Source organism: Microtus oregoni, unplaced genomic scaffold (assembly GCF_018167655.1).
Source record: "Microtus oregoni isolate MIOR12 unplaced genomic scaffold, Mior012 000062F_ref0000492, whole genome shotgun sequence".
Lineage (NCBI taxonomy): Eukaryota > Metazoa > Chordata > Mammalia > Rodentia > Cricetidae > Microtus > Microtus oregoni.
The window spans coordinates 3,978,235-3,994,171 of NW_024543872.1; the positions used below are offsets into that span (position 1 = coordinate 3,978,235).

At 42.0% G+C, this 15,937-nt stretch overlaps 1 protein-coding gene across 6 annotated transcripts in view; it reads left to right on the forward strand.

The window, feature by feature from the left end:
• Pde1c (phosphodiesterase 1C) overlaps nucleotides 1-15,937 on the forward strand; it is a 455,584-nt gene that overhangs the window by 411,979 nt on the left and 27,668 nt on the right. The window contains exon 18 of one of the 6 annotated variants that reach the window (XM_041640292.1): nucleotides 3,871-4,698. The exons of the other annotated variants lie outside the window; for them this stretch is intronic. Within the exon in view, the coding sequence (XP_041496226.1) occupies nucleotides 3,871-3,884 (14 nt within the window). The 3' untranslated portion in view covers nucleotides 3,885-4,698. Of the gene's footprint in view, nucleotides 1-3,870; nucleotides 4,699-15,937 lie in introns of those variants that run through there. 6 annotated transcript variants of the gene reach the window in all.

Consider the following 15,937-nt stretch of genomic DNA (forward strand, 5'->3'; position numbering starts at 1 on the left):
GGAAGGACTGGAGAGGAAAGGAATGTCTTGATAGTCAAAGATGTCTTGCAAACAAATCAGATTCAAACAACATGGATCTGGAGGTAGGCCTGTGGACATGGAAAAGGGAACAAGTGGATTGAAGGGTGGGTGATAGAAGAAGGAACTCCCCAGGCAAAGGTGGCTGGTCAACAAAGAGGGCTCCGAAGCTGTGGATTTGGATCTGAGCTTCTGGCTCTGTAGATGTCAGTGGCAGTGGCAGAAGGATAAATTTTGATAGAAAAGATAATTTTTTTCTTTCTTTTTGAAACTAATATTGGTGTCCAGAACATGTATAAATAAAATAGTAATAACAGATTACATATTTGTTTGTTTCTCCTCTAGAAAAAAGTACATTTTGTGAGATTCTGTATAAACAATTAAAGAAACAAAAGTCACAGTGCATCTTCCCAGAGAAACTCTACTGATATGATTAAATCCTTTAGAAAAACGACTTCTTTTGAAATAGCATATGCTGACCCAAGGCTGTCTACATTTTTAATTCTATGTCTTGGCTAGATATCTACATTTTCAAGATGTGTGCCAGATAACCAATCCTAGCCGTTATCTTAGAGTTCTCATAAGAAGGGAGTCCCTGATTGCCCAGTGAGAGCATATGTTTCCAAACACTAGATTGTTACCATACCTGATATTTTCATTATGCACTTTGGAACCAGGGGAAAGCATCAGATTCATTCTCTTTTTCCTCTGTTTGTGCTGAAACATCCTGTGATTTCCCGAACTAAGAAATTGGGGGAAAGCATGGTAGGCAGTCAGACTGTTTCAGGCCAGGGTTCTGTGCCTCACAGACTCTGGTTCCTTCTTGGTTTCTCAGATCCAAAGACTGAACAAACTGTCTCATGCAGAAATTGTGCCTTGCCCACACCAGTGTGGATGCAGGCCACTGCAGGACTTACCGGTCTGGCAGGGGTAGCTGGAGTGCTGGCATTTGGGAAGGTGGCACTTTACTTAAAACAGAGAGTGAAAACAGAAAGACACATTGAATCCTAGCAGAAAGAACATGCTACACAAAGGAGGTGTGGGCACAGGAAAAGGAGAGGAAAGCTTAGCACCACCATTATTTACAGGGGTGTGACATAAATTAAGAAGAAAGAGTGAGGGCAAGCATGAGCCCCAAGAACCTATCAACTCTAGCATCTTATTGTGTTTGGGGTCAGATGGAGGCATCCTGCGGGACAGTGGCATAGGTCAGCCTTTCAGGAGTTAGAGTCCCACATTCGCGTATCATATATTTATCTGTATCTTTTTCTATTGATCCATTTGACTTGTCTGACTAGCTCTGCTAGGGTACGTGATCAGAGCATTTTGTTTGAACAGAGGTGTGACACTGATAGTGGATGCAGTTGAATTAAGTTAGAACAATTCTTCTACAGTCTTAGCTTTTATTGGGGTATAAGAGGAAATGTACCCGTTGAAAGTAACCCTTTAAAGCAGCTGCCACAGTCTGAAATTAGAAATCTACACCTGGATAAGGTCTAATAAATAGCTCTAAAATAATAATTTTTCATTACTAAAATATAAAATAAATGCTATTCATATGCCAGAAAATTTTTATTTAAAAATTAAAAGTAGGTTTTGTTTTACAGTTCATCTTCTCCATTTTTTCCCTGTTTAACATTTTGCAGATCTTCGAGTCACTTGCTATATGGCTGTGATATTTTTGTTGATTCCACATGGGGGCAGCTGTGATATGTTTCCTTTTGAATATGTGCACTTGGGCACTGATCTGTCCTCAGCCAAGTCAGTTTGCTTCTTGGAGTCTGAGACATAACTGAATCAGGCCATGAAAAAAAATCCAAATCCAAGAAAAATGGACAAGAAATATATTTGCAGTGAGGTATACTTAGAGTGTTTTGTTCAAGGCCAGGGTCAGATTCTTATGACATCTGTGTGCTTGAGGCTCTGCTGATACTCTGAACAATGTGAATGATAAACACATTTTACAAGCTATGTCACCCTCAATTGAGCTTTTATCATTTCTTAAAAGTATGACCTTAGCCGGGCGGTGGTGGCGCACGCCTTTAATCCCAGCACTCGGGAGGCAGAGGCCCGCGGATCTCTGTGAGTTCGAGACCAGCCTGGTCTACAAGAGCTAGTTCCAGGACAGGCTCCAAAGCCACAGAGAAACCCTGTCTCGAAAAACCAAAAAAAAAAAAAAAAAAAAAAAAGTATGACCTTTAACCTAAATGGTTGTAAGAGCCACACTGAACACCTCATACCCGCAGAATGCTATAGGAAAGACAGAATAAGCAAGGCTACTCTGTTTTAAATCTATCTTCTACACTGTCTCACACTCAAGCTGTGATTAGAAAGATGGGAAGATCGTCTGGTGGCCTTTGAATCCCTCAAAGACCGCGAGTTCCATGTTCCATCTCTGGATCAAGTCTGGACAGCAGGTCCCTGAGAGCCCCATAATGGCTACTTGGGACAACAGGCAGCTGTCACACTCCTCGTTGGCTAACTAGGCTTAGTGATGGTGCTTTTGAGAACTGTCCTCAGTTTCCTTCCAACATATGCCATCCATTGTAACAGAACTGGGTTTTGCAGGAGAGCACCCAGGGGTGCCTGGGAATGATGATTGCCATGAAGACCATCTCCCAGGAGTCTAGTGATGAGCTGATAATGACAGGGCCTGAGCACTGAGAGATCCAGCTTTCATTTCCCTTGGGGACCAAACTGTATAGCTTACAGAAAAATTCTAATCCACATTTGTCCTGTGTCCTTCCCTTCCTGACATGTCTTCTTTGCTACCAACAGAGGAGAGAGACTGATCCAAGGTTTTCTTTCTTCTTTTATTTCTCCCTAATGGGTGTAGTTGCTAATGGGGGGTAAATGTAGCAAACATCAAGCCCCAAATGGAGAGGAGCAGCAGGAAGTCTGGATCAATGGTCCCTGGAAAGCTGAGAATTGGCTGTAATTACAATAGACCAAAAGGGACTCTTCCTAGCTCCTAACTAGTTTTCTGCCTAATTTCAGCTAAGTCTTATTTAGGAGATCTTGAAAGCTGAAGGGGAGACTTTCCTTGTCCTGAGATGCCCCAGAAACCTTCTGTGCATGAGGCTGTGACCCTTCCTGAAGACTAGAACCCAGCACTGCCATATTCCAGAAGGGAACATTTTACACAGGGAAGGATCACTGACTTGATGAATGGACCATTGCCAGCCAGTCTTGTAGGGGGTGTTACTGTTTTAAATTCCCTCCAGGATCCATGAGATAACATGAGATAGAGTTCACCGGGTTGGGGAAGAAGTCCCAATATTGTCTATTTCCACAGATTTAATACTGTTTCCCCCTTTGTTTTCTTCCTCTGCTCTTACTCTGGATCCGTCTGCATGGTGATTTGGGCTGGAGAATGCAATGTCTTGTTTGCAATGTCTTTAGGAAACTTCTATAAATGGGACAAGCTTGCTAAGAAAGTTTTTCTTTGCATGGAAACAAGATTAGAGTGATCCAATTTCTTCTGATCCCACTGACCACTGAAATACACAGGCCAGACTATCAGCCACTGTCTTCTCGGTTACAAAATAAAGTGGCTTATTAACTACACTGCTTGAACTGAATGTCTACAGACCCAGTTTAATGACCCCTTACATTTGTATGTGTGTCGGGGTTTAAGATTTTCCACTGAGATGGTCCTTGGGTATAGAGTGAGTCTTGTTTTGGGGAGAGGAGTTCTCCTATCTCTCAACTGGTTTTCTGCCACAACTAGTCTGAAGTGTTCCATTGATCTCCTTGACGTTTTGCCCCCAGATTTTTTTCCTCCGGAGGCCTGAGGGTGGAGGGGAGGGAAGGCAGCATTGACACCTTTCTTTTTCTTTTTCTTTCTTTCAGATCCAGAAGAGTAGAAAAGACCTCACATAGACTGAGGCTGCCAGTGTCTCGCGCCATTTTAGCTGAGCTTCTTCACTCTCCTTCTTCCACAAAGACCCCTATCTGGGGAAGGTGTACAGCTTTCAATCCCAAGCCCCACATTTGGCCTTCTCTCATGCTGTCTCTTCCCAGGGGCCTCAGGGGGGTGGCTTGCGGTCTTAGAATTATGGGGGATTTTTTTTTTCACCTGAGCACACAAACCCCACTTGAGGTTTGTTCTGCTTTGCTTTTATTTTGTGTTTGCCCCACCCTCGAAGCAGTAATCAAACATGAAAGGCCATTTTACAACCCATTATTATTAATTTGGCTTTCACAGCACCTGATGAGCCTGGAAAAAAAAAAACCTGACCTCCTGGATGTGCTGATTGAGGCCTGGAAAAGTACCCCGCACAGTGACTGCCATTTTGTTTTTGTTAGTGCTTTTGACTTAGATGTTGCCTTTCATACTAGCTCATGATGGCAATGATAGCCAGGCTGGCCTTTGTCACAACTCCAGTGAAAAGCCAATTTTTGGTTCTTTTTTCCAATTGAGAACACTCATTTCCTCGACATTATCTTTTAATGCTTAAATTTTGTTCTTATGCTTTTTTTTTCCCATTTGTGTAATATGAACTTGCTCGTCTCTTCAGAGGAGATTATCCTACAGGAATATGTATTTAATGCTTAATTTATTATCTGTAAATTCATGAATATAAACCTCAGTGTGTTTGCTGATGACCATATGTCAGTGAGTTCCCCAGTTTTTTTACTGGGCAGCATCCATCACTAAGAGGTCACTGAAACATTGACCACTTCCTGGTCCTCTTCTTTTGGGTGTCTGTGAGTTGACTTCATTACTTTATAAACTTTTTAGAAAGGGAAGTGTTAAGGCACTCAGAATCAGAAAGATAGATATGTCAGGTACTAGTTTTCATTTTAGAAGAATTTTAACTCCATGAAGGAGTTGATTAATAGCAAAAATAGAAAATAAGGATAATAGATACAGCAGGAAAAGGGGATAAAAATAGATTATCCTGAAGCCAAACAGTAAATGGGATTCAGTGGAGGACAAGGAAAATGTGATTTTTCTTTCCCTTGGTGTGATTTACATATGAATGTTTTTTATTATGTAATTTTAAGTTTCTTCTGAAAGTAAAGCATGTCACATAGAATTAATGATAGGAAGAAAGTGAGGAAGAAAGTGAGAAATTGGTTTAAATGAATTCCATAAATTTCATTTCTAAACTAAAGTATAAAGACAGTTATTTTAAAGTTTCTGTATTGCTAAAGTAAGTAATTGGTATTTCTTCATCAGTTAAATAAGACAGTGACCAAGAGGCTCATAGAAAAGGGCTTCAGCAGGAACATATGAAGAAAGTTGTTGCCTGGAACACAGTTCCTGAAATTCACACAACTTTCCTCTGTTGGTTGTACATTTGGCCTCATCATATCACCAACCCTTTTCTACTGTTCTGCCTGCTTTCCTAACAGTAAATCATGAAACTCCAACTTAAATGAGTTGAAAACATAAAGGGTCAAGTGTCTGACTAGAACAAGCCATGCCATATCTAATTATTGTAATACGGGTCAGTTTGATGGGCTTTGCTACCAGGGAGACAGTCAGGAAGAGCGAGAATCCTGGGGAATGACTGAGAGTGGTCAGGGATTGGTGATGCTGGGAAGAGCAGAGGTGAGGGCTGGTGCTGTTGTAAGAAGGCAGCGGTCCAGTATCATGGGCTATATTTGTGCTATGTAGGTACCCGGGCTTTGTAAAAAGGTTTTACACATTGGCATCTAACTCAGATGCTTACACTGCACTGGTCAAACAAAATGTGCTTATGAGCTGTATATGCTGTCCAGGGGTCATCGGCTTGCAAACTGTCTTCTTGGAGGTAGAATGATTCAGTATGTCAGTTAAATGCAATCAAGTATATGCCAGTTTATGTCCTTGGACACTGGCCTTTTACCTCACATCTACTCTGTATTTTTGTATGTGAAGCATTTGGGCAGTTGATATAGAATGCCTACTGCTTCATTTTATAATATAGAAAACAACACTACACAATATATGAAAAGAAATAGGAATATAGCCATTTTTTTTTCTAGAACCAGTGAAGATAGTTTAAAATTTGCTGTTAGTCATTAATCAGTTGTAAATGAAGGGGAGGAGAACTTCATGCCATTACAGTTTGCTTAGAACACTCAGGAGGCACAAAAGCTTGGCTAATGTAGACCCAAACTTTTTAATTTCTCGTCTTAAGACACATCGAATAAAAACACAGAGTCATTTGTTAAAAGCATGCAAAACATGTTACTGTGCTCTGAACTGATCTTAGACCTGATAACACACGAGAGTCATTATTCCAGGTCAGTATTCAAGGGAAGAAACACGATTTCCAAGGTTGTGGCATGTTTTCTGTGGGTTTTACTTTTCTTGAAATGGCTTCTTCTGAGTTTAGCATCAACATTCCACCAGCGTTATCCCTCTGTGCTCGTCACTCTCCCGGCTCTGGCTCATGCACACACCACAGCCTTGCACACCGAGTTACAGTGTAACACTGTGGACACAGCAGCGGCCTCATGCTCATTAGTATTAGACAAGCCAAGAGCCTTTCACGTTCCTGGGTGTAACATGATAGCTGGAGCCAGCTCCTGAGCTGCATCTTCACATTACCCAATGAGCCTCTATCCAAGCTGTGTCACTGTGGGCTGATCTTGGGCCAGAGTAACTGATACGTACAGAAGTCAGTATTTTATTTCTTATCCTTAGCTGTCTTTCCTAGTCTGTGAGCCCTAATAGTTTATGGCAGCAATTAGAAGCTGCGTTTCTAAACCGTCAATGGACTTTCTTCCACTGACCATTTTATTCTCGGAGTTTTTAAAAGCTATGAAAAACATCTGACAGGAGTCTACACATGAATACCCTTAACCATTAAAGTCACGCTAAGCACCAAAGACAAAGACAACCTGGTGTTAGGGACTCATCTTATTTGCGGAAGCTCAGATGGAGTTCCACCTCCAGCCATGGCTTTAGAAAGTGTAAAAATGAGAAGGAAAGGACACTGTTATCTTGGAATGACAGAGGGAGGGGGGAGGGAAAGGGGGAAGAGAGAGAGGGGCGGGGAGAGAGAGAAAGAGAGAGAGAGAGAGAGAGAGAGAGAGAGAGAGAGAACGCAGAGAGGAGAGGGAGACTATTTGTACAAGTTTGGACCAGAACTCTCTCTTATCTCATAGATCACTTTTCCTTAGATAGACAGATAGATGGGGTAGGTAGGTGGCTGGAAGGATATAGGGATAGTGTGTATTTTCTTCTGGTTTTTGTTAATGTCTGAGTAGAGGTTTTGATAATGAGAAACATTTTATAATGTTCTCCCATTGAGTGCGAGGAAACCAATAGGTAAAAAGCAGAAAATCCTTTCTCATAATGAGACAGAGAAGATTCCAGGAGTGGAAGTCTGAGTGTAGCATAATTTTCCAAATAAAGAAGATTGGGGGAATACCTTTTCTCCCAGTCAGACACTTGCTTCCTACTTTGAGATGCCCCCAACACTGCAAGACTTACAGTCCTGGTCTATCACAGTGCCTGGCACCCAGCCAACACTCAGGAAGCCTGAACAGAGCTGTCAGTTGGGATCATACCATCCCTTTCAATGCAAAGTTCAAATTTCCTTCAACACATATGCAACATCTTCACCATCCACATGGCTACATTCAGGAGACATGCATTCTGGGTAAAGGCAGACATACTCTAATTACACCAATAGCTTATCACTAAAGAAGGAAAACATCAGGCTATTTGGGGAAATTGTTAAAGCCAACGAGTGCACAAAAATAGATGGAAAATAGTTTCTGTGACCTTTAAATTTGAGAAAGAACAAAAAGAATCAAATCAATGAAATGAAGTTCTTCAGAGAATTATGAGCCAAGAAGGATGATGGCACAGAGCTACCTGAAACAGCCATGACTCTAGAACCCAGGCTGAAACTTGGACTTCTTTGGAGCCAGTAGAAAACACTCTTCCTGCATCATGAGAAACCACTGCACAGTCTACTCTGCCAGCATGGTGGGCACAGCGCCGAGCTGCAGCAAAGCCGAGTGTTACAGAGCATAATGTTTCACTAATGATGTTCTATTGGTTCTTATTCTTGAACAAATGGGAAATTATACGTGTAATTCATTAGCAGCAATCTGTGATTCAAGGCCTCATTATCACTGAGCACGCGAGCATAGTGAGAAGCCAGTCATGAAAACAACAGTGCTCCTGAGAAACCAGGAGACTCATTATGCTCTGTCCAAGCAGGGACACTGGTGGGCACAGAGGTGGCACTGGAGTCCAGATGTAATCAAGGCCATCTGCAGATTGTGCTGGATTGTTGACAACTGTGAGTCTAGGGAGGTAAGAAAATTGGGGGTTCTCATTGGACACTTGAGTGCGAAGGTGATCTCCAGAAGGTGGTCAGTGATGAGCAAGAACTGTTTCCCATAGGGGCTTGCTTTCACCATGAGCAACGGTGCGGTGCAGCAGAGAACCTGAACTGAGAAGTTCATGGTCATCTTTAAGGATTAAGTCCAAATTACCTTCTTATATCATCCCTCCTTCCCATTTTCAACTAAAATATTGGCACACATATTAGAGATGAATTACCATTAGTCCTGGCTTTTGTTCAAGTGAAACAGGTTAACACCGGCAGTGGTAGGCTTCCTTGATACACTTGTTCCCAAACTAAGTGGCCATTGCAGAGCCAGAAGCAGTGGGAATGGCGGGACCTTTCAGCTGGCCCAGGGCACACTTGCCCTGTAGTCCTGAGGATTCCTCTACCTTCTGGGTGATTGTTGGCTGTAAGAGTCCACAGTCAGTGTCACTATGGGGCATCTTTTCTGGAGTGGTCAGCTTCAGCCGTTGCCTCTGAGACATGCATCCCTCCCAGAAGCTGATGGCTGTGCTTACCTGCACACTCACAGGCAAGCTCACTATGTCTGTGCTTGCACGAGCACTCACAGGCAAGCTCACTATGTCTGTGCTTACACGAGCACTCACAGGCAAGCTCACTGTGGAGTCCTGTGACTGGAATGGCTTTTAAACAGGTGCTCACGAAGCACAACTCTGCTTAACTTTGCTCCTCTTGTGTGCTCTACACTAGGGATGCGGCTTTGTAGACTACTATCCTTCTCTTCAAATAGGTATAGATGTGATACATGCGCTGGCCTAAAAGCAATCCCATGTTAATGCGTGTAGCTTTACAGTGAGCCTCTATAGCCATACATATCATCCAGTGATGGATTCTCGAAACAGACTGTAGAGAATTACATTTCTTTTTGTTTTTCCTTGCTTATATGATATTTTATACAATTTTATATGCTGTAAGATTTTAAGATATTTTTGCTATTTTCCTTTGTAGACCTTGGCTAGGGTTTTCTCAGCTCTCGTGCTTCCTGTACTGCGACTGCCTTGCAGCATTTTTTAAATGTCCTCTCCCTGTTTCAGGCCCTTCCTTGTGTGGTTCCTTTCTAGTCTCTCATTTTCCGACATTTCCCACGTCTCTTTAGCTGATATAAGTCATTCAACTTGCAATATCATTTGAGCACACAGAAACACCAAATAAGGGTGGGCACATTTTCCAGTGTAATGGGAATGACGAAGTAGTAAGTGTTAAAAAGCAAGGCAGAGGTAGGTGTGTGGGGAGGAAGGGGTAGGTTGGTGAAGAGAATCAAGGAAAAGAAACTCTAAGTGGGGGTGGGAGGGAGGGAGAATTATCCAAAGCAAAGTGAATCACTTCTAGGTTAATATAATGTCATTGTCTTCCTTGAGTGTAAGACATTTTTTTTTTCTGTCACAGAGTTTTTCTCCTCTGCCTGTTAGATTCTTACCCTGAGTCTGTAGAGTGATTCCTTGTAGGGAGCGGTCCTGGTCCTGGATGTGTGGGAATGAAGGGTGGAGACCCTAAGCCTTAGACTTTGCTGCTGTTCAGATTCAGAGAGCCAGACTTGTGGGAAGTGTCTAGAACAGTATCAAGAACACTGAACAGAGCTCCGAGGAAGGCAGACCGTCTGTCTTCCAGATGTTCTTCCCAGATCATGCCTCGTGCATAGCGGTTGGAGAAAATTAAGAAACTTATGATTGTGTACTGCAGATACCTTCCCTAGAAGGGAGGTAAAGAACGGCTTGTCTTTACTTTGTGGCATAATATCATGGACTTCCCAGGCGTGAATGGGTCTCAGGCAGGCATAATGCTGACTTAAGCTTGCATTTGTGTACCACCGGGCAAGGGGATCCCCCTCCACTCTGAGGAAGAGCATTCTGTTCCCTATGGTGCTGCTGTTTCATGCTCAAAGTTGCTCACACACTGTAACGTCACACCTCCAAATGCAGACAAAGCATGGGATTCATGTAAAACCAAGAGTGCCAAACTGCTGTTCAAAATAATTAAAAGTCTGTTTATTGTCGCTCTTTACTGCACAAAAGAGCCTGATAATCCTTCATGTCCAATTCCCCCCTCGCATCTAGTAATAAATAAATAATTGTATATTCCTCTAATTGTCAAATAAAAACATGAGTTAACCTCTTAATTGGAATTTGAAAACATGAAAAGGCTGTGTTTTTCTTGCGATTGTTGCTTGTTGTGGTCCACATTTTATGCCAAATCTGGGGCTGCCAGAACCTACTCCACCCTCTCCATCACTTGTGTTCTCCTGAATCCTGGGCAATGTCCAAGGAGCAACTGCCTTTACTGCACAGAGCTGTATTCACAGAGCATGCCTGCTGTGTTCGTGTAGTCTTTGTGAGCTGAAGGTTGTGTTAAATGGATTATCAGAAGCTCAGGTTGCTGTTCTTGGAGCTGACCCAGCTTCCAAGTTATTTTTCACTGAGGACAATGATATTATATCCCTGGATGTTAGCTTTTAAGTACTAAACTTTTTACTTTTTCCGTTCTTGGAAATGTTTTCCTGCCCTTCAGAATAGACTAGCATTAGCCTAGTCATTGTCTTTGCCTTTGAGGACAGAAGCCATTTACTGTCATAAGATCTGTACCCAGCTGCTAACTTCAAAGCGGCCACTAAGAGGCACCCCCTTGTAGTGATGAAGTGTACCACACAATTGCTACTCAGTGTGGTTCTGCATATTGTTCTTGCACAGTAATCTCTGTATTACCACCTGCATTGTAAATTACAGCCTTGAACAGTGTGCCTCTGCCCTGTGGGACTTGGTTGCTTTATAATAAAATTGATGTTACTAGATCATTTATAAGAACTGAAAGTCTCTTGAACTACCCCATCCCACAATCAGTCACTGTTGGTATTTCCCTGTGTTTCCTTAAGGCCTTTGTGCATGCTTACACAGTTAAAGCCATACAGTGTACTTAAGTCGTCATTATGGCTCATTCATATAATATTGGCTTGTAAGCATTTCCTGTTTCTTAAACCTCCTCATTAATATAATTTCAGTGCAAGCACAATACAACATTTTGTCTTGTAGTTCTAGTGCAGTTTATTAACCACCTCTGCTATTGATCAATGAAGCTAGATGTTTTTATTTTAGCATCTTAATCTTAAATAGCGAAAATGAGTGTTTGTGTGTCAGGTTTTGTCTCACTTTAGAATATCTCCCGTGAACAAATTGCTAGATGTTCAGTTATAGGTCAAAGATTGTAAATATTGTGGACATGTCTAATGCTAGAGCACATTCAAGTGTTAAAAAGCTTGTATTTCAACAACATAAAATGCTGATGTGTAAAGAGCTCTTGTTTTTGGTTCTTTGTGATGAGCAGACAGTCAAGTCTCAGCAGAACAAACAAAACTGAGGCTGTGCTGTGGGAAAGGTACACTTAGCCCTGCAGGTTTGAGCTCTGGGACTATCTATCTAGAGGAAAACCCTTTGGGAAGCTCGCTTTGAGATCTTCCAGACTCTCAGTAATTCCTCAACTAGAAGGAGAGCCTTATGCTCTTTCTTTTAGGACATAAAATGGCACAAGTGATCAATTGTTCTGAGAGAACAGCCCACTACCATAGGCCAAATGGGACACAAAGATGTCAGCAGATATACTTAGCAAGACTGACCAGAAAGTTATGACTGTGATAAATGGCAGGCATTTATAACATGCTAAAATAAATTGATTTAAAATGTCCACTATGTCAACATCCTTTCCCACCCTGACCTTCCTATACTAACGCTGTGCTCTGGGGTCTGGTTGTGTTTATAACAATGCTGCTATTATCAGACTGTTTATAATGATGGTATTTGGACTCAGAGGTTCTTAAAACATTCTTTTCACAGCACGCCTGTGTGGCCATGTTACACTATTTTGGGGAAAGGATATGAGTTGTTTGAGTTCAGTTACAAATCACATGGGTTTCTCACTAGCCTCAGGCTGTCCTGTCTTATGTGTGTGTGTGTTCATCTTGTGGATGGCAGCCTTGGCTGTCACTTCCATCTCTGTCCCCTTTCCAGTCTCCTGAATAATTGGACTCATTGCCTTTTGGCTGAACTAGCCAAGAACATTAATTTGAAATATCTGAAAGTTGTTTGGTTGTCAAAAGACACCTGTCACATAAGCTGCCCCGGTGACGTTTCTGGCCTGAGCTGACTGATTATATTGTTTACTCTCTAAACATTCACTGTAGATCAAGGGCAGTTTAATTCTTGGCCTTTAAGTTCACACTTCCCAAAGATGATGCATTTCTATTGCATTTGTGCATTGCATTATTGCACACACACACACACACACACACACACGATTCCTTTAGAATAAAAACCAAACAATAATGAACACTACTACACCTCAGTGTCTACAAAACACTCTTACATGACCATCAAAATCTTGTCCTGAAATTGATATTTTTAAAGCATAATAGTTGGAGAAAATGAAAAAAAAAATTGTGTCAGTATGCTTACTTATTCTTTGGTATTTTTAACCACTTATGAAATAGCTGAGGATTCTAACATTTTATAAATCGAATGCACTCTTTAAAAATGCAGAGTAAAGGGTGAGAAGATGGATGCCCGGTGGACAGTGCTCACCCTGAAAACATAACGGCATGAGTTTGATTTCCAAAACCCATGTTAAAGAAAAGCTATACGGTATGGCCCATGCTTTTAACCCCAAAACTTGAGAGGTGAAGATAGGTGGAACTCAGCCTAGCCTACTGTCTGAGTCTTCTATTGGCGTGAAGAGACACCACGACCAAAGAAACGCTTATAAAAGAAAGCATTTAATTTGGTTCTTACGATTCCTGAGAGTAGTCGAGTACATGACCATCAGGTCAGGAAGCAGACAGGTGTGCCACTGGAGCAATAGCTGAAACTTCTATATCCTGAGAGATACAGATACCTGCTTTTGAAACCTCAAACCTCACCTCTAGTGATACACTTCCTATAACAAGGCCATACCTACTCCAACAAGGCCACAGCTCTTAATCCTTCCCAAGCAGTCCAGCTAACCAAGGGACCAAATATTCAAACATGAGAAACTATGGGGAGCTGTCATCATTCAAACCACCATGCCTACCCAATGAATTCCAGACCACTGAGACACTCTCTTCTAAAGCCAAAGCAAACAGTGACAGAGGACTAACACCCAAGGCTGTTCTGGCCTCCATGTTTACATGTGTGCTTGCACAATGAACATATATGCATGAGAGTACTAGAGGGGAGAAAAAATCAGAAGAAAAGTGGAGGCATAAAGTAAAACTAATAGCCTAATAAACCATGGCATTTTCTTTATGTGTGATTGCATAGCCTCCCCAGTTCTCAGCAATAAGTTGTAAACTCTATCTGAGTTTCTTGGAAACCTGAATATATATGGGCAGAAATCACTTAAAAATCCATATCATCTGTGAGGTCAAAGCCCATCAGTGGTTCAGGAGAAAGATGGCTCTCCCTGACAGCTCAAAATGGTTTCTTTCCTGAGTATTCATTCTCAAAGAGCCAGGCCCGGCTCAGCCCACCAAATTTGCATTCCTGCTTAAAGGGCTGTGTTAGTTAGGGTTTCTATTGCTGTGAAGAGACACCATGACCATGGCAACTCTTATAAATAAAAACATTTAACTGAGGTGGCTTGCTTGTAGTTTCAGAGGTTCAGTCCATTATTTTCAGGATAGGGAGCATGGCAGCTGCAGGCAGATGTGATGCTGAAGCTGAGAGTCCTACATCTTGCCTCAGAAGCAACAGGACTGACTGATTGTCACACTGAGTGAAGCGTGAGAAGAGACCTCAAAGTCCTCCCCCATAGTGACACACTTTCTCCAATATGGCCATACCCACTCCACCAAAGCCCCACCTCCTAATAAGTGCCACTCCCTATGAGATTATGAGGCCCAGTTATATTAAAACTGCCACCAGGGCTCAAATTTTTAGATATAGCATTATGATTGAAAAAACTGTAGTGACAATAGGGATTCAAACCTTCAAATATATGGACCTGTGGGATTATTCCCATTTAAACTGTAATATTTCATTCATTCCTTGGCCCCCATAGGCTTGTAGCCATAACAGAAAACAAAATGCTTTTAGTTCAACTTCAAAAGTCTTCCATATTTCATGGTCTCCAGACTGTTTAAAAGTCTAAAGTCCAGAGTCTCAGATACAAGCACTTAGATCTCCTGCTCCTTCCAGCTCGGCTGACAACAACACAGTTCTCTTTCTTGGACTGCTTTCCATTCCCTTTCTGAAGCTCTCAGCAGACAACCCCTAGCTCTGGCATTTTCAACATTTTGGGGTCTCCAATACAGTCAAAGCTTCGCTTTCAAGCTTCAGGCAATGGCCTCTCTGAGCCTCCATGCAAGGGACTCCCTGCTCTCAACACTACTGTCTTCCAAGCTTCTACTAGGAGGGTCCATTAAGTCATACTTATAGCATTTAACTGCTTTCCAAATCCAAAGACCCAAAGTCTTACACATTCAAAAAAAAAATGCAGTCAGTCCTCTTATATGGTTGGTCATGGCCCTCAACTTCCTCTCCCTGCTGTTTAGGGTCAGTTATTGTCACTGTGGATGTGAGTGTTCCTGCTGAGCCATATCTAGGGTTTGCTGCCCTGGGGCAAGGATTACACAGCATTTCTGGCCATGCCTGTGGATATTTGCTGCTTGTCTAGATCTGCCAGTGACTTTCACAGGAGATAGGTAGCCTCTGAGGAGCCATGATACACGGTCAGGCCCTTGAGAAGGAAGGTACCTGGACAATGAAATGAACAAGTTTGCAGATCATGGTTTCTCCAGCTGCTGCCACTAGGCAGAGTCTAGTGAGATGCCCAGGACTAGGCTAAATGAGCCACAGCCTGGGGCTGTCTCACCTCACCATGTAATGGGTGAGAAAATACCCATCATATGCTACCAAATAAAACCTCTAATACTGTGAATGGATTACATCATTTGAATTGTTGGCTTAAAGGATCTTAAAGACCCTTCCAAAAATAATGGTTTATTGTCAAAACTTTTGGCTACCCTCCACAACCTAAAGGTAAGATCCTATTGCTGAAGACACCACATACTTATGTCATAGGGCATGGAGAAATTGAGCCGATAATCAACTAGAAGCTTCACCTTTATTGAATGTCTTTCATAGTGATGGAAGGTACCATACACGCCGCTGGAGGAGAAAAGTAATTATTAATGTCACCCAGATATGACCTGTACAAACTGTAACAGTGACCTGCCTGTTTTATGGGGATCTCACAAGAGATAACCACTCAGACACAGTTATAGCCAACTGAAAGTTTTTATTCCAACCAGTTGGGATTATACTTCGGCATTAGGAACCTAAGGGCATTCCCAAGCATTTAAAGCAGGGGGCTTTTAAAGACAAAACCTCATACTGGTGTCTAAATCTGCAGCTTCAGGGGGAGGTTTGTGTAAGCAAGAAGAAAAATAAAAGCTATGATAAGTGGTTGGTTGAAGGGGGAGGTTTACACAGCAGACAGTTTAATAGACGCTAAGGGAAGTTAGAGCATTTTGACCATGGGTTTCCAGAGTAGAGTTGGAAATTTCCCATGGGATTTTCCATCAAGATGATCAAGTTCTAGTTAAACCTGAAATGGCATTAGCAAGATGAAAAAGA